At 38.8% G+C, this 23,202-nt stretch overlaps 1 protein-coding gene across 1 annotated transcript in view; it reads right to left on the reverse strand.

Annotated features, from left to right (window-relative positions):
• EPRS1 (glutamyl-prolyl-tRNA synthetase 1) overlaps positions 1-23,202 on the reverse strand; it is a 72,221-nt gene that overhangs the window by 23,291 nt on the left and 25,728 nt on the right. Inside the window, exons 13-18 of the mRNA XM_060644380.2 lie at positions 20,054-20,164; positions 17,898-18,034; positions 16,945-17,152; positions 16,254-16,366; positions 12,326-12,443; positions 7,003-7,359 (exon numbers count right to left, since the gene is read on the reverse strand). Coding sequence (XP_060500363.1) covers positions 7,003-7,359; positions 12,326-12,443; positions 16,254-16,366; positions 16,945-17,152; positions 17,898-18,034; positions 20,054-20,164 — 1,044 coding nt within the window. The remainder of the gene's footprint in view (positions 1-7,002; positions 7,360-12,325; positions 12,444-16,253; positions 16,367-16,944; positions 17,153-17,897; positions 18,035-20,053; positions 20,165-23,202) is intronic.

Here is a 23,202-nt window from a genome sequence, read left to right on the forward strand (position 1 = left end):
CTGACAGCTCGGAGCCTGGAGCCTGTTTCGGATTCTGTGTCTCCCTCTCTCTGACCCTCCCCACTTCATGCTCTGTCTCTCTCTGTCTCAAAAATAAATAAACGTTAAAAAAAAAAAAAAAAATTACCCTATCCAAGCTTCACGGCTACATTATGACAATGCTCCAGACAGCTAAAAGCAACACAACAGAAACCAGGAAGACTACCACAACTGGGGTCAAAAGCGTACAGGAAGCACCGGGACACCTTTAAAGAATTTGCATCTATGAATCAACAAGTGACATTTCCTCGTCACTTATGATACAACGTTTTGGTACTGAAGTAGAGTCTGTCACACCAGGTACCACACAGAAGGAGTAAACAGAAGAGGAGAAATCACACAAAGAGAAGCCGGCAGCTTGCCTGATTTGTACCCCTGACCTGTCTCTTGCTTACATTCTGTCTTTAGAATTAAAAGCATTTTGGGGGCACCTGGGTGGCTCGGTCAGTTAAGCGTCTGACTTTTGGTTTGGGCTCAGGTCATGATCTGACAGTTCACGAGTTCGTGCCCCATGTTGGGCTCCACACTGGTGATGGAGAGCCCGCTTGGGATTCTCCTTCTTTCCCTCTCTCTCTGCTCATGATCTCTCTCAAAATAAATAAATAAACTTAAAACTAAAAAAAAAAGAGTTAAAAGCATTTTCACAGCAGAATCTACCTGTCCATAAGAAGTAAGACACACTTAGTGATAAAAGAAGCAAGAAAAAGAAACTTCCATCAGCTAAAAGAAAGAAAATGGGAAAAAAGTTAAGGGACTTTCCTGCAACCACTTCTACAAAAAGAGGCCTTTGAAAGAAGTTCCAATCTACACCATAAGCAAGTACTGACCAGAGTCTGAAGTCAAATGGCACACACTTCATGAAGAAAAAAAAAAAACCTTGTTGGGCAAGATTACAATTCAAAATATTATAAAGAAGAAAATTCTAACGTGTCCATCACTTCATTATTATAGGATATTCTAAAAATAGACTAAATTATATACACTTATATCCCCTCCAACTGAGAAATGGAATACTGTGGGTAACCAAGTTTTCTATTCAGGTTATTTTTCAAAACAACGAAATTATACTACTCCCTATGCAGTTTTATCTGATGACTTAGAAGGTATCTAAAGATTCTTGAATTAGAATTATCAATATAAAAAAATTAGCACTATCATTTGATGGCCTATTTATTTACTGCGTACTAGACGTTATGCTTAGTGCTTTACGTGGATCATTTTATTTCTCGAAATAACCCTGACTCATTTTATACAAGTAGTAAAGCTTAGAAAGACTAAGCACCTTACCCAAAGTTACACACTAAGTGGCAGTGGAGCCAGGATTTCATCTAGGGTTTATTCTAGAGTCTGTGATCTTGACCCTCACAGTTTGCCAAGCATCACAGAAGGTATGAAACGATGATCTAAGTGTCCCGTTCACTCCTGCCATGCCACGAAAACGGCATTTTCAAAAGATATCTTTGATTCTACTTAATGATGACTCCTACAATGAGGAAAAAATATCTTTTAATATTCTAGTTTTCTGGAATAAGAGGCATTTACAAAGGGAAATTGGATGGTATTACTCCATACAAGAGTAAACAACAGAACCCTACAAAGCGTATGCTGATAAATTTTAAGTTCCTAGTAGACAAAGATCATTTAAAATTTTTTTTTTTTAACGTTTATTTATTTTTGAGAGAGAGAGAGACAGAGCATGAACAGGGGAGGGGCAGAGAGAGAGGGAGACACAGAATCGGAAGCAGGCTCCAGACTCCGAGCCATCAGCCCAGAGCCCGATGCAGGGCTCGAACTCACGGACCGCGAGATCGTGACCTGAGCTGAAGTCGGACGCCTAACCGACTGAGCCACCCAGGCGCCCCGACAAAGATCATTTTAAACTTATCTAACGTGTGCCAAATCAAACACGAAAAGTTTTCAGTAAATAATTGTTGATGCAGATGAATGAGAAAGGAACAGCCTACACACGAACACTTCTGTGGAAAGTTTAAGATGGGAATTGGAGGAAGTAAACATGATCTGCAGATGAGAGCTGACTCATAGGGCTGTGTGCAGATTGAGAAGGACCCAAACAGCCATGTGGGCAGCAGCTACTAGATGGAAACTTTCTAGAAAGTTCTAGAAAGAACTTTAGTAAGAAAAACCTAGAACTTTACCAATTTAAAATTTTAAGAACAGAACCTTTCGAAAGGGCCTGAGCACTTTAATTATCAGCGAAAACAGTTTTTTAAAAAAATGTTTTCCAATTCTATAATAAACATTCTCCCACTTTTTGTTCCTTTCTAACATAATTTGAGAGAACTACACCTGCACACATCAGTGATAATGACTCCGGAAGCAGATTCTCACTTGGTGGGGGGGGGGGACGGATGACAATCCAAAGCAGGAATCCTCCCAAGTTGAGGAGAGAAAGAAATGAAGCCGGTCTCATACAAAAAAGTCTGCTAGGAGATTTAGCGAACTAAAAGTTCACAGGTTTTCAAAGAAGGGTCTTTTTTTTCCTAAGTCAACTAATTAGAAACCTGTATTTAGCTTAAATAAATTTTATTTAAATCTACTTAAATTTATTTAAATCCCAACCTTGTAAGGAAATCCCAACCAGCCCAATTATGGAACCCCAATCCCAGGAGCCAGTCCAGCACAACAGAGGACCCAGACTAGAGTCGGGTTGGAACACCTGTTCTGCTGTTTCTCAGCTAATAGTTCATTTACCTAAATCACAATGTATCTGCTACTTTTCTCTGACACAAATCAGTCAATACAAACTCCTCAGATTTTCCTAGAAGATCCCTAAGCTGTAGCCAGTCTTGTGAAGTGTCCGGTCTCACAGACAAGATGGATAGGTTTTATACTTGTTTAGAGCAAAAGCAAGTTTGCATCAAGTACCAAATACAGATATAGCAGAAACCCACCACATACAAATCCTAAACAAGAAGCTCAAACTCTGTCAAGAAAAAGGATGGGTTTGTTTCTTCTTATATTCTCCCCCTTCAATCTTTATTTTTTGGCCTTAGAATTCTTAAGGCTATTTGGGGTAGGGGTGAGGGGCAGTGGTTTCCTAGAATAGCCTGTTTACCAGACAAAGGGGTAGAACGATGGGGTTTCCTTTCCTTAAGCTAAATACAGATAAGCTATGATTTGGGTTTTAAAACCACAAACACTGGTGTAAAATATAAAAGAGCACAGATGGGTGGGATATTGAAGATGAATTACTGGGGGCATAAATAACGTGCCATGAACTGAAATGCTGTAAGTGCAGAAGTAAAAGATGATCAACATCTGTCCACTGGGACGGGATCGGACAAAAAGAGGCTGTCAATGACAAGATGCAACAACTGTGAATTGTTTTTGTTTTTTTAAGTTTTTCTTTTATTTTTGAGAGAGAGAGCATGGGCAGGGGAGGGGTAGAGAGAGAGGAGGACAAAGGATCCAAGACAGGTCTGTGCTGACAGCAGCCAGCCCAATGTGGGCTTGAACCCACAAACTGTGAGATCATAACCTGAGATAAAGTCGGACATTTAACCAACTGAGTCACCCAGGTGCCCCTAAATTGTTTTTATTTAACATGATAATCATTTGATTTTGCTGCCATTTATTATTTCAATTAAAAAAGTCATTACCATAAAGCTTCTCAAAACTGTCCTCTAAAGAGATGGGTCAGCTGACTTTCCAGTAAAGGGCCAGGTCAATAAAAAATACTGTAGGTTTTTGAGAGTCTGTTATAACCACTCAACTCTGCAATTATAGCCCATAAACAGTCTTAGACAATATGTAAACTAAAACGCATGGTTGTGTCCCAGTAAAATTTCACTTACAAAACACAGGTGCAGACTACAGTTTGCCAAACCCGGTCCCAGAGTTTAAAGTGTTGTTAAGTATTCCATAAAGCCCTTAATTTTCTGACTCTCATTTCAAGCAACACTGTAATTTCATGTTCAAACTGCATTCATTTAGATTTCAAATTAGAGAAATGTGTTTTATTATTTATCAAAGTTTTATTTTTTGAAGCTATAACTTTAGAGCTTTAAAAGTTAGTATTTCAAATCTGAAAAGTGACTTCCATTTTTAAATAACTCAGCATGCAGAATTATTTTATCTTTGGTGTATTCTCAGACATGCAACTCGCACTGTATCTGCCTGACCCGCTGTTTTGTAACAACCTACTGAGCAGGAGAAAAAGGAAAAGAGGAGCAGAAGGTGGACTTGAAGGAGAAACTGAAGGTAGGTTCTTCCAGGTTTTCATTCCTTGCCTACCCGTTGCTTATACTCTGCCTTTATGCTTACAAGTTCCTACACAGAATCACGTATCTGATCCTCAAGTGGGGGGAGGGAGGCAGGGGAGGAGAACAGATGGACGGACAAACAGAAAAAGAAAAGTCTAATTGAAGCTTGTAACTATCGCTTACTTAGCCACTGAACATGACTTAATAGAAGCTACTTGTGTAGGAAATGGAAATAAGAGGCTTAGACAAGTTATTAATGTAAAATGTGTACGGACTTGCTTAATAAATTAATAAACTGGTAAAACCAGAACTCTCTAGTGTTCCTAATGCAATACACCACTCCCATCACCTCTGAAGGGAAATAACTTGGAATTTGACTGCAAAATTAGAATCCAGGCTTTGTAAACTTCAGGAAGTTACTCTCAGATCCAGTTTCTTACTGGTTACTAAAACAAGCCAATAAAAAGGGGAGCATTATCTGGACACTCTTGAACAAAGCTGTGGGGAGGAGTCAATGCAAGAACAGCACCAGTGTGTAGTCCACAGTGCCAGATGTGGTCTAAATAACACCGTCCGTTCCTAGCAATTGGGCTGATTCTCTGGAACAGGAAAGAGCACTATGTGCCACTGTTAGCATTTAGAGAAGAAAAAATACAAGCAGTATTTTAAAACACTGCTATGGTGCATTTTAAGCATTCAATTAAAACAAGGTTAAACTAAAGTCAGCTTAATTTCAGTATCCCATTCACCATGATCAAAAAGCACCTAGTAAAAGTATCTGACTAATTACCAAAGACACAGATTTTTTTACCCATAGGCGGACTTTTCATAAGCTTGACAATGCTGTGTCAGGAAAATATGCCATAATCCATTACTCAATGAGATGGGAGGTGTAGCTGGCTGTTGCCCTACATATAACGGTTACTGCTGTTACTACCCCACACATAATTAGCTGTCCAATAATCAGCACAGAATCTCAATATACTCTACTCAGAATGAAGGAATTTAATTTTTTTTTAACGTTTATTTATTATTGAGGGACACAGCATGAGCAGGGGAGGGGCAAAGAGGGGGGAGACACAGAATCGGAAGCGGGCTCCAGGCTCTGAGCTGTCAGCACAGAGCCCGATGCGGGCCTTGAACTCACAAACCGTGAGATCATGACCTGAGCCGAAGTCAGACACTTAACCGACCGAGCCGCCCAGGAGCCCCTCAGAATGAAGGAATTTAAAGACCAACGCTCTTCCCCTCAAATGACATCTAGAGAGGGGTCCATAGCTTGTGTCTGATCTATAGAGTGGATCATGTACAGAGTGGAAATACTCCTAACCTTGCCAGAGGGTGGGAGAGATCAAGGATTTATGTCCTAAGCTCCAGGATTTATTCCTAGGAGCAGAGCTATTTTAAGATCGTCATGGCTCTGCAGGACTTCCAACAGGCTCACTAAAGAGAAAAAAGATTTATCACACTTCACAATAGAGAGAAAAACATTAACTTCTGGACCAAAACCTTAAGACTTCCCTAAAGCATTTTCTCTCTTCAGCAGAGGTCAAATGTCCATGAAAGAAAGAATCTTAGGGGGACAGTTTCCAGTCAGAGGCCTAGCAACTGTTAATGAGGTGAGGAACCTCCTATTCCATTCTTCTCCAACCAAAGCCCAGGACACTGATGGGACAACATATCCCCTCCAGTACCAGAAGTCAAGTCCGAGAGTTCCCCATACCTCTCTGTGTTCTTGTCACAGCCCAGAGTCTATAATTTTGGAAGTTTAAGAGGGACTGAATTATATCCAGTTACAGCACTACTCGTTGGGTCATGTTTTAGAACTACACTACTGTTTGAACAGAACTGTACATCTTGATTATTAAATATGGCCCTTTTCTACCACAGATGCCATTCCTTTCATCTCTCACAGCAAACAATCCTGTTCCATACTCAGTGCTACCATCCATTTGGCTAAATGTTTTGCCTAAAGATATCATTAAAACAAGAATAATATGTATACTTTAGTCAAAACTTAGTATCACTTTAGGGTTCCCCTGAGAAGAATGAGAAATAGTCACTGGTCCAAAACCTCTTGACAACCCATTACTCCCTGAATACACCTTGAACCTTCATACCTCTCTGCCTCTGCCAGTGTGTGTCTTCCACACCCGGCCCCAGGCCAGCAGCACGAGCATCCCCTGGACAACTGTTTACAAGTGCACACTCTCTGCATACTGTGAACTTACTGAGGAGAAGTTCAAGAGGTGGGACCCTGCAATCGGTGTTTTAGCAAGCTCCCTAGTAATTCTGATGTACAATGAAGCTTGAGAAGCACGGATCTACGCTTAAAGAGTACCTTCCCTGAACTTTATTCATCCATAAAGGGCTTCCTCTACCTCAGGACTATTTTAAATATCCTTTATGAACTGCTTCCTCCTTCCCTGCCACTTAACAACCACAAACACTTGGGAGAACAGTTTACACGTCATACAGGACTACCGTCGCGTCACATGGGATACGGCGTGTATGTTTCTTCCCTGACACCTCTCCCAACTAGATGGTGAGCTGCTGCTTGCTAGTATCTCGAGCTTGGCACACAGCAGGCATCAGTAGGTGTTGACTGTTCCGCCAAAATATTCAAGCAGACAGTCTATACACAGTATGTCTTCACAGAAGATGAGACGCGACCATCCTAGACCATCCGAATTCATGAGCTTCCTCACAATGCTGTCTCGACTCATTCCAGCATACTGACCTTGGGGGCTTTTTCAGCTTTCAGTTTACGAACCACCTCTCCTTGGGCAGCAACTTCATCATACAGAGATTTACTCTCCAGAGGACGTGCTACTGATACAGAAGAAACATTCTGTACCAGTGCGGCAGGATTTCCAGGCTTGTACTCCTGGCCAGTTTTCTCCTTATATTCAGCTTTCAAGGCCAAAAGTTGTTTTACAGCCGCATCTATATCTTCCTTGGCTGCTTTCTTGGCTTTTAATTCACGAACCACATCCCCTTGAGCAGCCACTCTGTTGTAAAGGACCAAGGAATCCTCAAATGTAGCACAAGTATTATCCAAAGAAGGACCTGGTCTTTCCTTAAAAGGAATAGTTGGCTACAGAGACAGAAAACCAAAAGTGAAATAGTTAATTCATGTTAAATGTCTTCCCACAAAATTATACACATTGTCTTATAACATTCCATGCTAAAAAATTTTTAAGTTTTAATCCCTTAAAAAGTTTAAGTAAATAACCTCACTCCTAACAATTTATCTTAATGAAAAATGACAGAAATAAAAACAGACGTAGGTAGATATTTCACTGGAGCATTTTTAGCACAGTAAAAAACTGAAAATAACCTAAATCTTAACCATTAGAGGATTAAAGAAATTATGACACATCCCATGTATCTGAGAAGAAATCATGGTTCCACCACATGCTGCGACCCTGAATTACTTACAAAAGCTGTTTCTGGTTTCAACTAGAAGACAGGAATAACTGTACTGAACCCAACAGTGTGATGGGAAAATACAGGTAATAAAGATGTGTAAAGCTTTTAGTTACAAAGCCTGAGAAAAAGTATCACGGAGTTTTAGGTATTATTAATTTTGTAAAAGAGGAGACAATATCTCGATTACTGACAAGGAAGACTTCCACGAAACACTGATACAAATTTAACTCAGTACTGTGGAACAACTCCATTTGTATAAAATTACATACTTATGGGCAAATGGTTATATAAAGGTGTATGCAATAAACCTAGAGATATGTTCTGGATAGTGAATAACTGTGCTATTTTTATTCTCAATGTCATACTTTCCTTCTGCCTAGGATGCTTTCTACCCTACTGAAACCCTTCCAAATTTAAAACCCAGCTCACATCATACCTTCCCCATGACTGTTTTCTTCGATGGTCTTCCACTTAACTTTTCAAAATCTCATCCATATTCATGAGTCACATGCATTACCTCTAAAATGTTTCATCTCTAGGCCAGGACTCTGTCCTGACCCCAGACCCAGCATTCTGAATGGTCTTTAAGACATCTTTATCTGGATAGCTAAGAAGCACCTTAAGCTACATCAGAGTTGCATTTTACATGGGGGCTAAGTTCTGAAGTTAGCATGTAAGTCAAAAACCACATACACGTGGAGCACCTGGCTGGCTCAATGGGTACAGCATGTGACTCTTAATCTCGGGGTCACACATTGGGTGCAGAGGTTACTTAAAAAAATAATAAAATCTTAAAAAAAAAAAACCTACATACACTCAAAACTACTCCTTCAAAATACACAACCATGAATGTTAATATACACATATAAATGCCTATTATACAGTAAAGGAAAATACACAAAGGGAGCCACTCTGTGCCAAAAATGCATACATTCTGTTCTGTTATACTTATTTTTGATAACGTGAACTGACTCAACCATGCCTGGTAAAGAACGAAATAATATTAGGGTAACACTGAAAAATCACACCACCTGGTGGTGATTTCTCCCAGTGTGTTCGTTCATGTACATGAGACAAAGAAGCATTCAGGGAAAAGCTTTCTCACTATTAAAAGAGAAAGCTTTAGAAGTGGCTTGAGTGCAGGTGGTACTTTAAAAACACTGTTTACCACAACATTAAGCCATCAAATGAAGGTGCAAGTGTAAATGAAGAAATTTCAAAAAACTATCCTCCTGGGCTTTAAAAAAAAAAAAAGAAAAGAAGAGAAAAGATGAAGCAGGGTCCATGATGAGTCAGACTTTATTTTTGATGACACTGATCTCTACTAGAGGCAAATACCCTCAAACCTACATATCAAAGGACAGGGCATTAGCCTTAAGATTTAAGGCTGCAAACAATGGCTGACTGCAGTGTTGGACACCAATGCCAGTCAACTGTTCTTGAGTTTCTAGGAGGGTCTGTGCAGGTTCCAAAGCATATCCACAAACGTTCTGACACTCCTTCCATCAAGAGGTGGAGTCTATGTCCCCTCCCCTCGAAATGTGGGCAAGCTTATGAGTGCTCGGTACAACAGACAACAGCAGAAATGACACTGTGTGAGATTTTCAAAGTTAAATCATAAAAGGCAATGGTGTTCCCACCGTGTCTACTGGACATTCACTTCTGAAGCCTCAAGCTGTCATATACAAAGTCTCACTACCCGGACGCTACCAGACTAAAGAGGTTTCTTGCAGCTGTTCCATTCGATACTTTCTGAGTGAGCCACTGTGATGTCCAGCCTAGCTGAGCCTTCCATGACTGCTAACCAGCCACCACTTGACTGAAACTACATGAGATGTACAGGTTCTTATTCTTAGTGTTTTGCCCCAACTCTATTTTCCCTAATAAAGCAGCCCTGTTATTTTTAGTATGCCATTTTGCAAAACATAAAGTTTTTCAGGAATACACAAATTTCTGAAACCAATATTACACTATATGCTAGTTAACTAAAATGTATATAAAATTTTGAAAATAAAAAAGGAATACATAAACTTATAGCATAACACTAGCATCGTTATAGGATACGTAAAAGGTGAGAGGTACCGGTGGAAACTGGGACCAATGAGGGAATGGGTAGCCACATCTCCCAGTTCATGTTTATTTCATTACAAATACTAGTGGTTCTCAAAGTGTGGTCTACAGAACCCAGAGGATTTCTTCCTTTCTTTTTTTTTTTTTTTAAATGTTTACTTTTGAGAGATTGAGCACGAGCTGGGAAGGAGCAGAGAGAGAGGGAGAGATAGAATCCCAAACAGGCTCCACACTGTCAGCGTGGAGCATCGCGGGGCTTGAACCCACAAACCATGAGATCATGGCCTGAGCCAAAGTTGAAGACTTAATTGACTGAGCCACCCAGGCACCCTGAACCCAGAAGAGTTCTGAGATCCTTTTGAAGGAGGGCTGCGAGCCCACAGTTATTTAATAATAATACTAACACGTAGTCTGTCATTTTGAGTCAGTCCTTCATGAGGGTACAATGCAATGTCTTGGAGGCTGTTAAGTCAGACACTAAAGAGAGATTTAAAAGTGCTGGAGCGCCTGGGTGGTTCAGTGGGTTAAGCACCTGACACTTGACTTTTAGCTCAGGTCATGATCTCACGGTCATGGGATTGAGCCCTGCATCAGGCTCTGTGCTGACAGCGCGGAGCCTGCTTAAGATTCTCCCTCTCCCTCTATCTCTGCCCCTCCCCCGCATGTGCGCACTCTCTCTCAAAAATAAACAAACATTTAAAAACAAGTAAAATAAAAGTGCAAAAACCACACCATTCTAATTCACAAATCTGTTTTGGAAAACATATTTTTCATAAAAAGTGTTATTTATATAAACATATAATTGGGTTTATAATTGTCATTTTAAAATGAATATGTTCTTTAAAAACTTGTCAATTTTATTTTTAGTGTAGCCAATACTAATAAACATAACTCACATAAAACAAAAGGGGTCCAGTTTTAAGAATGTAAGGGTCTTGAGACTAAATAGTTTGAGAGCTGCTGGTATATACTTATAAAAAACAGAACGTAGATACTGCCCCATTAAAATTCTTATTTTTCGGGGTGCCTGGGTGGCTCAGTCCATTAAGTGCCTGACTTCGGCTCAAGTCACGATCTCAGGTTCCTGAGCTCGGGCCCCGCGTCGGGCTCTGTGCTGACAGCTCAGAGCCTGGAGCCTGCTTTGGATTCTCTGTCTCCCTCTCTCTGCCCCTCCCCCGCTTGCACTCTGTCTCTCTTTCTCAAAAATAAATAAACGTTAAAAAATTTTTTTTAAAAACCTCTTGTTTTTCTTCAATTTTCTTTTGGCTGAGATCCCACAATATTTGTGTAAATTAAAAGCTCAAGCCACGACATCATCACTGTAAACAGTTCCAAACTCACATCTAATAAACTTACGTGTCTCTGTCTTCCCTAGCTCAGGTTATTTATCTTTATTTACCTAGTCAACCCAACAGAATTAGAAATTACTGTCTCAACAATTCTACTTCCCAAATTCATGTCTTCCTTTACATCCTCCATGCTCTCACGCTCTGGCTTCCTCACCACTCATAACATCTTCTAGTCCTACTTCCAGTCCACCCTCCAAAGTATCTTCTACGCTGATACCAAATCATCAGTGTTTACCCAATTGCCAACATCTGTGGATCCCAAACCAGGTATCAAGGTGCTCCAGGGTGCCACAAAATATTTTATGTATTTGAGGTAAACAGAGCAATATACCCAGCATCTCTCAAACATTACATGTTTGTAGTTTGCATGTACCACAAGCTCAAAGTGGTTCAGTCTTAACATTACAGTATGCTACATTTCTTTCAATGATGTCATATCTTTGCAAAACTAAATTTTCCACAACTGCTGTGTTAAAATCAAGTACTACAGGAAAATCATTGTGGAACAGTAAATTAGCATGGCAGTGTCCAATCTGAGTCCAAGATTCAAGAAAGAAACCTATCGCCCACAACATGGCAACTCCTATCCATGTTCTCTTTTCTGAACCTCGGTCTATCAGGAGCTCTTCTCTCAGAGGCACTGGAGTCTGACAGAAAAGTACAGATAGGGAACCATAAAACCGCTTCAATGTCCTAACTCTGTCAATAACAACTTTTGTTATCTTGGGCAAGGGATTTTTCCTTTGCTTTCCATGTGTAAATGAGTAGCTAAGAACAGGTGGTCCTCTAAGTACTCTTTAGCTCTACACAACGATCCTAAAGTAGACAGGTTATTAAAAAAAAAAAAGGGGGGGGGGTGCCTGGGTGGCTCAGCTGGTTGAGTGTCCAACTCTTGATTTCAGCTCAGGTCGTGATCTCATGGTTATGAGATAGAGCCCCATGTCAGGCTCCAAGCTGGGGGTGGGCCCTACGCGATTCTCTTTCTGCCCCTTCCCAACTGGTATGTGAGCTCTCTCCAAAAAAAGAAAGAAGAAGAAAAGAAAAGGATTTGGGGCACCTGGCTGGCTCAATTGGTGGAGCATGTTCTGGATCCTGGGGTGTGAGTTCGAGCCCCACATTGAATGCAGAGATTACTGAAGGTAAAGAAAGAGTGTAAACCCTGGGGCAAAAATATCATCGACTAGAGCCATATCCATAAAAGTCAACATTTACCTCATTTTTTGTTGTTTCTACCTTGGTCTTTTCCTTTGACCCAGATGTTGGCATTTCCTTAGTATGTCCATCTGGAATGTATATCAAAACACATGGGGCTTCTTTGCAGCTATAGGGGCTAAAGAGAAAATAGAGGGTCAAAAAAAGTTTATTTGAACAAAATTATCTGACATCAATTAAAACCGAATTCCTAGATTAATTCAATGGTACCGTCTACGTTAATGTTTTTCAAAGTATAAACAGTCCATTCTCTTATTATTCAAATCAGAAGCTCTTCAGAGTAGTTTAAAACCAATAAATACACAAATAAAAATTTGCAGTTCTAAGTGCATGCTTCCAATTTAAGAACTTTTTATAGATATAAACATGTTAACTCCTGGACAAAAGCTACTCTGTCACCAGAAATGGCACTAGTGGCTGCTAATGGTCTCATTCTTGATTTAGAGCAAGTGCGTCTACATACCACACCTAATCTGCTTATAAACAGAAGAATTTCTGTAAAACATGTATAAGAATTTCTCAATTCTAAAAGTAATTAGCAAGATCCACTGTCCCGGAGACTATTCATAAGCAAATGATTTCTTCAAATTTTGTAGGAAAAACAAAAAGAATTCAGTGACAATAGGGTCCTGTATCTCTGCAATGTTTTTAAATAGTCTTATTGAGATATTATTATAAATCAGCCTTCGAAAGTACACAATTCAATGATTATATGAAACTGTGCAACATCACCACCCTCTAACTTTAAAACATCTACATCACCCCAAAAAGAAATTCTGGGCCCTTTATCTACCACTTCCTGGTCCCCCATGCCTCTAGCATCTGGCAGCGACTAATTTGTTTCTATGGATTTGTCTATTCTTGTATTTTGTTTAAATGGAGTCACACAATACGTGGTCGGCTGTGACCAGCTTCTTTCACTTAGCGTATGTTTAAAGGTTCGTGCACGCTACTGCATGAAGGGTACCTCACTATTGTTTAGGACTGAATAATGCTCCCTTGTATGAACATACCACATTTTGTTTATCCATTCATCAGCTGAGGAACATCTGGGTTATTTGTAACTTAGCTATTACAAATGAGGCTACTCAGCGTTCCTGTCAAAGTTTCTTATGAACACGTTATTATTTTTCTGGAGTACACAGGTAGGAGGAAATTGCTGGCTCAAACGCTAACTCTATGTTTAACTTTTTGAGGAATTGCCACAGTTTCCAAAGTGGCCAGATCATCTTAAAATTCATAATCCTATCAGCAGTGTATGAGGGTTCCAATTTTTCCACATCCTCCACCACTTGTTATTGTTGGTCTTTTTGACTATAGTCATCCCAGTGGGTGTGGAGTGACGCCTCATTATGGTATTGATTTGCATTTACCTAATGACTAACGATACTGAGTGTCTTTTTGTATGCTGACTGATGATTTGTATATCCACTTTGGAGAAATATCTATTCAAATCCTTTGCCCATTTTTAATCTGTTTTTATGAGTTGTGAGAATTCTTCATTTATTCTGTACACAAGTCCCTTATCAGACACACGTGTAAACATTTTTCTCCCATTCTGTGGGTTTTTTCACTTCCTTGGTGGTATCCCTCGAAGCACAAAATTTTTTAATTTTGATGTAGTCCAATTTATGTATATTTTCTTCGGTTGCTTGTGCTTTGTTTAAGAAAGCAATGCTAAGGTACAAAGACTTACACTTAATGTTTCTCCTAAGTGGTTTATAGTTTTAGCTCTGATATTTAGTTCTTCGATTCATACTTAATTTTTGTAGATGGAGTGAGGTCCAACTTCACTCTTTTGCATGTGACCATCCAACTGATCCGGCACATTTGTTTAAACTCGACAATTTTTTAGACTAAGTTAAGAACCTACTCTGTTCGGGGCATTACTCTAATTGTGGTACCGTCACCACCCACACCACTACCACCATCATCACTAAATGTGTGACAAGGGTTACTAGGTACCAGGCACTGTACCACACTGTTTACATGTATGATGTTATTATGACTGAATGCAATGTGGCATTAAGGGAAAAAAAAAAAAAGTATCTGTCCCTGATGAATGAATTCCAGTAGCGGAAACAAGACAGATTCAATAGCATTCAAGACACATTCAATAGAGTGTGATAAACACTCTAAAGAGGAAAAGTGCCAGATACTATGGACATACATAGGTTGGGTACCTATCCAGACCAGAGCTCTGGGAGAAGTAACATCTGAAAGGTTACCCAGCTGAAGAAAAAGCAGGGCCATTCCAGCAAAAGGCAGGACAGGAGGTTCAAAAGCATTTGATGCCTTTGGAAAGCTCCAAGCTATCCAGTATCTTGAACAGGACGGATACGTGAGAGGGTAATTACAAAAGATACGGCTCAGCGGGGTGGAGAGGCCACAACATAAAAAAATCCTACAAGTCACACTAAGAAGTTTAGATTTTACCCTGAAATCAAGAAGAGGTTTTAAGCAGGGGGGGAAATGTGATAAAATTGTTATTTTGAAATTTTTAGAGTTGGGCCCATGTGAAAAGTGGATTAGAAATGGACAGAACTGGAGGCAGGGACGCTACTTTAGAAGCTGTTTTGGTAATCAAGAAGAAATGCCAGGGGAGGGGCGGGCAGGGGCGGAGGGGCTAACACAGCAGAGCAGGGGCCACACAGAGATAGCCTAGACTGGCAGTTAAAGCACTAGAGTTTACCAACTGGAATGAGGGGATGAAGGAGCAAAGCAGAGATGGTACTAAGGATCTCGGGATTTTGAAGATACTGGGTTTGACATATCTATTCAAGGATGTCTAAAAGGCATCAGATTCCCAAGTGTAGCGCTCAAGAGAAAGGTCTGATCACGCAAGAGATGACAATGAAAAAACAGCAGAGACAAAAAAGAAAACCAAAAGGAACACGGACAAAAATTTAGAAACTAAAAGTTTTCCTAATAATCCCATTAGCTCACAGTTTAAAAAGCAACAGAGGGAGGGGCACCTGGGTGGCTCAGTGGGTTGAGCATCATACTTCTGTGCTCACTGCTCAGAGCCTGGAGCCTGCTTCGGATTCTGTGTCTCTCTCTCTCTCTGCCCTTCCCCCACTTGCGCTCTGTGTCTCTCTCAAAAATAAATAAACATCAAAAAAAATTTTTTTAATAAAAAAATAAAATAAAGAGAAACACAGGGGTGCCTGGGTGGCTCAGTCGGTTAAGCATCTGACTCTTGATTTCAGCTCAGGTCATGATCTCATGTTTTGTGAGTTCAAGCCTGGATGGGGCTTCACTCTAACAGCACAGAGCCTGCTTGGGCCTCTCTCTCTCTCTGCCCCTTCCTCAGTTCATGCTTTTTCTCTCAAAATAAATATTTTTTTAAAAAATTTAAAAAAAGAAAATACACTATGAAAAAAGAGGTAAGAGTGATAATTTTCACCCAAAGGTAAGATATGATGAAACTTTTTTGTTTATACTTGGACTCCATGAAGATGAATTATAAGATGGTTTAATTTTAGAAATGAATAATTTGTTATTAGTAATTACTGTTTCAAAGTTACCCCTTATTACTATAAAGCCTGAAATACTAAATATAAAACAAACAAATCGGACCGAATAGAGAATTATCAGGGACGGTACTTAAGTAGAAACTTAATTTTTAAAATATTATTTACTGTAAGAACTTTAAGCATTTTCATTTAAACGCTCAAAGACAGGCGTGCCTAGGTAGCTCAGTCAGTTGAGCATCTGACTCTTGATTTTGGCTCAGGTCATGATCCCAGGGTTGTGGGATTGAGCCCACCATTGGGCTCCATGCTGAGCAGGTAGCCTGCTTAAGATTCTCTTTCTCTCTGCCTCTACCCCTTTTCCCTGCTCACATGCTCTAAAATAAAAAAATTTACAAAAAATTTTTTAATTAAAAATTAAAAAAATAAATGAATGCTTAACTACATTTACTTACCTAACAGGTTCATATGGTTGATCACAAATAAAGAACCCTCTTCTCTGGAGTTGTATAATGTCTCCTTTTTTCAAATCCTTCAGGCAGGGATCGCCCAGCATTAGTTCCTCATGCTGTAAAGAGGACAGAAGATGAAAATACACCTTCTCAGAAATCAGAGCACTCAAGAGAACTCTACAGTACAAGCTGTTTTTCCAGAGGCTATTTTCAACAAATATGTTAAAAGCTTTACTACTTAAGCAGACACTGTGAAACAGTGAAGAATTAAACAATTACATTTATTGTATTTTCAAAAGTCAAAATCTATAAATTGACGAATTTCAGAAAACCTCTCAACTAACTTGATTGGTGTCCCTGAAGATATATAAATAAGTTTCCCACCACAGGTAGGAGCCACAGTGCAAAAAGCACACTCAGACCTGGCTGAAACTCACGGCAGCCCTCAGCACTTAGGCACAAGGGCTCTGCCTGTCCTCAGGCAACTTACTCACCTTCAGTGTGCTTCAGCTTCTATCTTCCGTAAAATGGAAACATCACCCTTTTACATCTTTTCATTTTAATAAAATTTTACAGATCTTTTCTCCATTTTGTTTGAAAACCAAGTACTTAAAAGTAATTTTTAAAAATTCTTAAAAAAAAAAAAGCTTATATGACAGGGAAAAAAGAAATACGATTTCTTTCAGGGGTCTACCTTACTGTTCTTGTTGACATACTGCTTAAAGTCTTCATCTTTTCCTAGCACGGGCTTTGTGATCAAGTGCTCATAAGTGACACAGACTGCCGGGATGGGAAGAGCTTGCGCGGTCTCTGCAAGCCAAGTGATCTTAGTGGTTTTCTTGTAGTCTTTGTTCTCCAAATTCAATTTTGCATCAAGAGACACAATTTTTCCATCTGCATTTCTAGATATAAGATTGAAAAGTGTTTAGAGAAAACAAACCATAATTGCTATGAATGCATTATTTTGTTCTGTGATCTGTAATAAATGGCTAGAAATTTTCTTTGGAAGAGTGTCAAACATGTATTTGAATGTCTAATATTTGATGAAAAACAAGAATATATTTACAGATTTTAAAGTCACCAGCACGAAGTATTAAAAAATGTAAAGAATTTTAAAGCATGTAACAATTACTTGAAATCATATGCAATGACTGGACAATTAAGATTTCTGAGTTCACATAAACTAATTTTACTAGCATGCTATGTTCCATTTACATAATCTTAAGAACTGACAAGTGTAGCACACTATAATAACTGGACAGTAGCATACTCATCACAAAATAATTTTAAAGCAGATTTTAGGATAAAGATTATGTTACATATACAAATTCTGTCCAAAGGGTCCCTCCCGCAAACTGTATAATGAGAATTAATGACAAAAAGGGATCCCATAAGCATTAGAACTTTTTTTATATTCAGATGTAGTAATTTTCAACATCACAAGCAAAACATATCCCAATATCCAATTAATAAATTGGAACACCTATGGAAAAGAAATTTGTTATGTGTCCAGAATTGAGAGTTTCTACACCTGAGCAAGTTAACCAGTTGGGAAAATGAATGAGTCTAAATTAGGTTATTTTTAATAATGAATAAACTTAAGAATTTCCTTTCACACTTATTAGAAAATAGATGAAAAGTTCTTACTTGTTTATTTTAATAATGTTGATGTTGCCCCAATTTATGAAGGTAACCATCTCACCCTCTGATAATGTCTCTGCATCAGCACCTTCAATGAAAACTTTAGGACTATACCACACTGGCTTTAAGCCAACATCAGGATTCTGATTTAAAAAAAAAAAAAGAGTGTTGATTGAAACAACTTATTGAACCCAGCATGCAGACTTATATATTCGTTCATTTTATTCTTTAACCAAATGTATTACCTGTGTTGGTCTGAATCCCAGCTCTATGACAATGAGTAAGCCATCTGACCAATAACGCTAAGGGGAGTCAGAGGAAGTGACCTGTCCCTCTAAACTTACTTCCAGCCTAAAATTCTTTGTTTTTCAGAGCTAAGCCCATATTATTTGTCCTTGGTGTCCCTCCAAACAGAATCTGCTTTGCTATCCTCAGAATCTCACTAAAGGTTTTTCAGCAAAGGAGAAAATAAAGTCAGTCCTGATCAGTGACTACAGAATATTACAGGACAACAGATGTCCCCACAGCAGGAAATTGTGGACCTTTCATATTTTAAAAAACAAATTTTAACAAGTATTATATTTGCATACAGATAAATTTTCTGCCTTGTCAGAAAATGTGTTATATAAAGAAGAAAAAAGACCTAAGGAATAAAAAGAATGCTGTGTTAACTTTCAGTTGTTTCACTTCAAGAGAAAAAAGTATAAGAAGATCCTTTGAAATAAATCTTACATAGCATGTATTTAATAACTGTTCAATGAAAGTACCAATACATCTGAGAAAAATTAGTATATTGTATCAAGCTATATTCTGCTGGGCTCAGAACAGAATGCTAAAAGGCTAAATCTGTAACACTTTGTGAGGGTAATAATACTGAAAATTCCACATATCAAATTGAGTAATCCAGTCATCATCTAAAGTGTATTTCCAAATCAATTAGTTCCTAACTTATTACTTTCCTTTATCACTTACTCTATTAACTAAGCTATCTGAATACATTTAACCATCATTTTAAAAGCAGCAGCACCCTTAAAAAGTTTTATCCTCACCATTCAAATTTCAAAACATTCAGTTAGCTTCACAATTAAACTAACAGTAGTAGGTGATAGATCAGATACTACCACTCACCAGGCTGAACCAATCAGATGTAAGATAAAGGCAAAGCCAAATCAATAACAGACACACACACTTTCCACATCTTATCAGGAATCTCCTTAAAATAACTCAAATCTTTAAAGTTAAAAATAGCCAATGTCATATAGAAAGGCAATCATATTAAGGCTGCATCTTAGAAAATCCATAGCTCTTCGTGATGCATGTTGTTATACGTGAGTTAGTCTGTGAACGTAACGTAATTATGAGTAAGGCTATGAGGGTAGTGAATCGGTCTATGAATCTCCATCACACAATGAAGGTATTTATAGACAACCCCCAAAGCTGGAATACATGGACCTATTTTTGCTTCATGACTGTCAACCAAGCAGTCATAACTATCTAAGACGACAACCATGCTTTAACTTAAGAGGAATTCGCCACTATCTACATTTAAGATTTATGTTCTCACTTTGCTGATACTTTCTACAACAGAGTAAATGATAGATCCTGGACTAAAATCGTGATTCAAAGGGCGCTTGGCTGACTCAGTTGGTAAAGCATGTGACTCTTCATCTCAGGGTCATGGTTGAAGCCCCTCGTTGGGTGTGGAGTCACTGGGTGTAGAGACTACTTTAAAAAAAAATGTGATTAATATTACTAGGTCTAATGTTTGGCTTCAGGACAAAGAAAGGTAATGATGAATAACCTCATTAACAGCGAATGCACCTCGTCTTCCCTATAAAGATAAGAGCATGAATTGTAATACCTCATCTTTCAAAATGACTCCAGAAAGATAAATCTTATTTATATACTTCCACACTATCTCTACAGAATAAGAAAAAGAGGCACAGAGGGTAGTAGTTCTCTGAGACGTGTTGTGGATTATTACTAGAATAATTTTCTTCAGCAGGAAACCCACAAAAATATTTACTTCAATTAGTATCAACCCCTAACAAATAAGGTTGAATAGAAAATGATCCCCAAACCACACTATTACCACTAAACCACACTGTCCCCTCTTTAATCCTGCTCCTTCTGAGAATAACATTGGTGGAAGTGAAGGTGACCTTTGGGTGTTTGGCTACTTCCTTCATCTCCTCCTGAGCCTCAGGGACATTCACCGGAATCACTTCTTTCTTCAGTAATGCAACATATCGCGGAGCCACCGGGTCAATAACCTGCAACAAATGCACCCTCGTTTTAAAACATTCAGACATTTTAAAAACTTCATAAATAAATAATAGCACAGGAATACTAACTGGCTTTCTTTGTTACTGCATTTACTAATTTTTTGGTTTACCTGTTAAGTCTTCTACTTCTAATATTTAACTGTCAAGTAGAAAGAAAGAAAAAAAACAATCATGAAATTTAGAGTTCCTTTCCAAGAATTAACTACTAACAGGTAAAAAGAAACCAATTAGGTAAAGCAAAATACTTCTTTTGAAAGTCATGTTTTACTCTGGTATAAGAAGGTGAGGAAAAATTATCCTGTGGGGTTATGTATCAATCCTACAGGTAAATGTGTTACGTAATTTTGTATTGTTGGAAAGTCCATTTTGAAAGAATATAGATATATGTGTTTTAGTACCGTTTTTAGCGTTTGGCAACACAACACCATCAAAAGCAAAATAGCATTAGGTCACTATAATAAGGCAATTCTACAAATCTTAGTATAAACAAGACATTTCTACTGGTCTGCAAGCCATATATACAGGGAACGCTGTGTTCCCAGTACTCAGCAAGGGCCTGGCACACACAGGTAATGAACAAGCATTTGCAGGCTAACTGAACAAATGGTCGTGCTCCCGAGGCTCTAAACTAACTCCACCTCCAAAACATGAGTAGGCTGCCCTTCTAGGTCTGATGTCTTTTCTTCACTTCACTGTTCAAAATTTAAAATGATCCATGATGACCACATATAACAGCAGTGTTTAGACACTAAATAAAGCGTATGGAAGAAAATGTAGATAGAGGCATGTGTAGAGTCAAACAGCTAAGTAGAAGGATGCAGGAAATAGTGGTATGGCTAATTAAACTTGGCTGTTTGGTTTGTTTTGTATTAACTTTGTCGTTGCCACTGTTGGGTTGGTTTTTGTTTGTTTGCTTTGAGACTATTTTTCGGCTTCTGAAAATTACGAGTGACTCGAAACATCCTTAGAGAGTCCCTCAAAGAAACTAGAAAAGCTACTGAACTTCCCCATGTCTGCTACTCCTAATGGCTTATATTCCACGTCGGTAGTAGATCAACACCAGCCTCTCTGTTTATTATTTCATTCTTTGCTCCCCTGAGTTAGCTTACAGGTCATTCTTACTCGTTTGGGATTTCTTCATTCAGCTACAACTGGGCTAGAATGATCCAAGATTTAATTAGTGACTACTCAGTTCAGTATTTAAGCCAGGAAGACAGATGAAATTTCTTTAAAGTTACAACCAGACAAGCCAACCTGACAAGTCAGTTTCCTCAACTGATGAAAGGAGTAGAAGACGGCCTCCCACAGCTGACTACCTGAGACGCTCACTCAGGGCACTGGCCGGCACTGTACTCGGGCCACTCGACACTAAAAGATTATCAAGGTAATGGTCTGAAGTAAAGTCTAGGAATCTATATATTTTTTAAGTTTATTTATTTTGAGAGAGAGCGTGAGCAGGGGAGGGACAGAGAGAATCCCAAGCAGGCTCTGCACCATCAGCACAGAGCCTGACACAGGACTCGAACTCACGAGCCGTGAGACCATGACCTGAGCCGAAGTCAAGAGTCAGACACTCGACCGACTGAGCCACCCAGGCACCTCTAGAAATCTATTTTTAATAAGCATTCCATAGATGGTCAGGATCAGACAAGTTTGGGAAATCTTGGATTAAAAGATTTAAGTCTTTTACAGCTCTAAAATTATACTTTTATTTATCTAAAGGTTTGTAATTCTAAAACTTTCTGGATCAAATTACTCTAAAGGGTCCCCGGAATTTCAAGGAGTTGCTCTAGCAGACACCACCGAGTGGGGGAAGGACAGGCCTCGTACTGGGCAGAAGAGGACTCCAGAACCCTTGACACACTTCAACCAGGACACCCTTTCACTGACTGGGGTTTACTTGAAAGTTGTTCATTTCAAGGAAGACTTTGCTTGTTTGGGGTTGAAGAGGGAAGTCTCTACATAAATTTTCTAGCTAGGAGCGCACATGAGGGTAAAGATGAGATTTGGGGAAAAAACTATTGTATTATCATACCACTGAAATACTAACACAGACTGTAAAATTAAAGCACTAAATAAAATTTGATGGAAGTAAATACTATTCTGAAATGAACACCTTAATAAAGCTTGTGACTCTTCTGCCTTGACTGAAGACTTCAAATCTTAACATGTAAAACCAAGAAGGAAGTTAGAGAGGAGCTGGTGAAATGTCTATCAGTAATAAGGTAGATCATTTAATGGAAATGGATTCTATTTAGTTATTCTGTATTAGTTTCCTTCTGAGATGAAAAGTCAGGCTAAGAAAATACAGACTATAGTAGTTGCAGAGGGATACTAAGATTATTACCACCCCACATGTCACTGTCTCCTTCATCCATTTGTCCCCTCTTCTCTTTACTATATATACCACACTCTGTAAATAAAGCTCTTTCCCCAAGGAGAATGTATTTAAAGAGTCCCAGCTAATCCAGAGTTAATCCACTTGTCTTTTAGCAGGAGATGCTTTAACAGAAATGCTAAGTTACCAAGAGTGGGAGAGTGTCCAAAGAATGACATTTTCTCTGTCCTTAATAACTGCTTCACAATGCCAGAGCATTAAATTTAGTTCACTGATGCTTCACTTACATTTTATTTGCAGAACTTGGAAAAAAAGAACAAGCCACAAAAAAACAAAGCAGTGATCAGACTGAATGTGACATGAGCCCTAAATAAGAGATCTGTACCGCAAGGGTCAGAGAGAATGGCAAAGTGAAGGACATGTGGGAAGATGTCAGGAAGGCCAGCAGTAGAAACAAAAAGGTACATATCAGAACAACTTCATTTTTACTACCAATGAAAAATTTTAGCCGTGCTATGTGTTTAACATGGTGCTTGATGATTAGGGATCCCACAGATGTATGGATAAACAAAGTAGACTGAAAAATACTCACCTACCTTCACTTCCTCCCACATCCCCACTAAAAAGACATAAAGGATTTTTTTTGTTTGTTTAAAGGTACAAACCCAGAAAAATTAGTGTAATTGGA

Source organism: Panthera onca, chromosome F1 (assembly GCF_046562875.1).
Source record: "Panthera onca isolate mPanOnc1 chromosome F1, mPanOnc1 haplotype 2, whole genome shotgun sequence".
NCBI classification, from domain to species: domain Eukaryota; kingdom Metazoa; phylum Chordata; class Mammalia; order Carnivora; family Felidae; genus Panthera; species Panthera onca.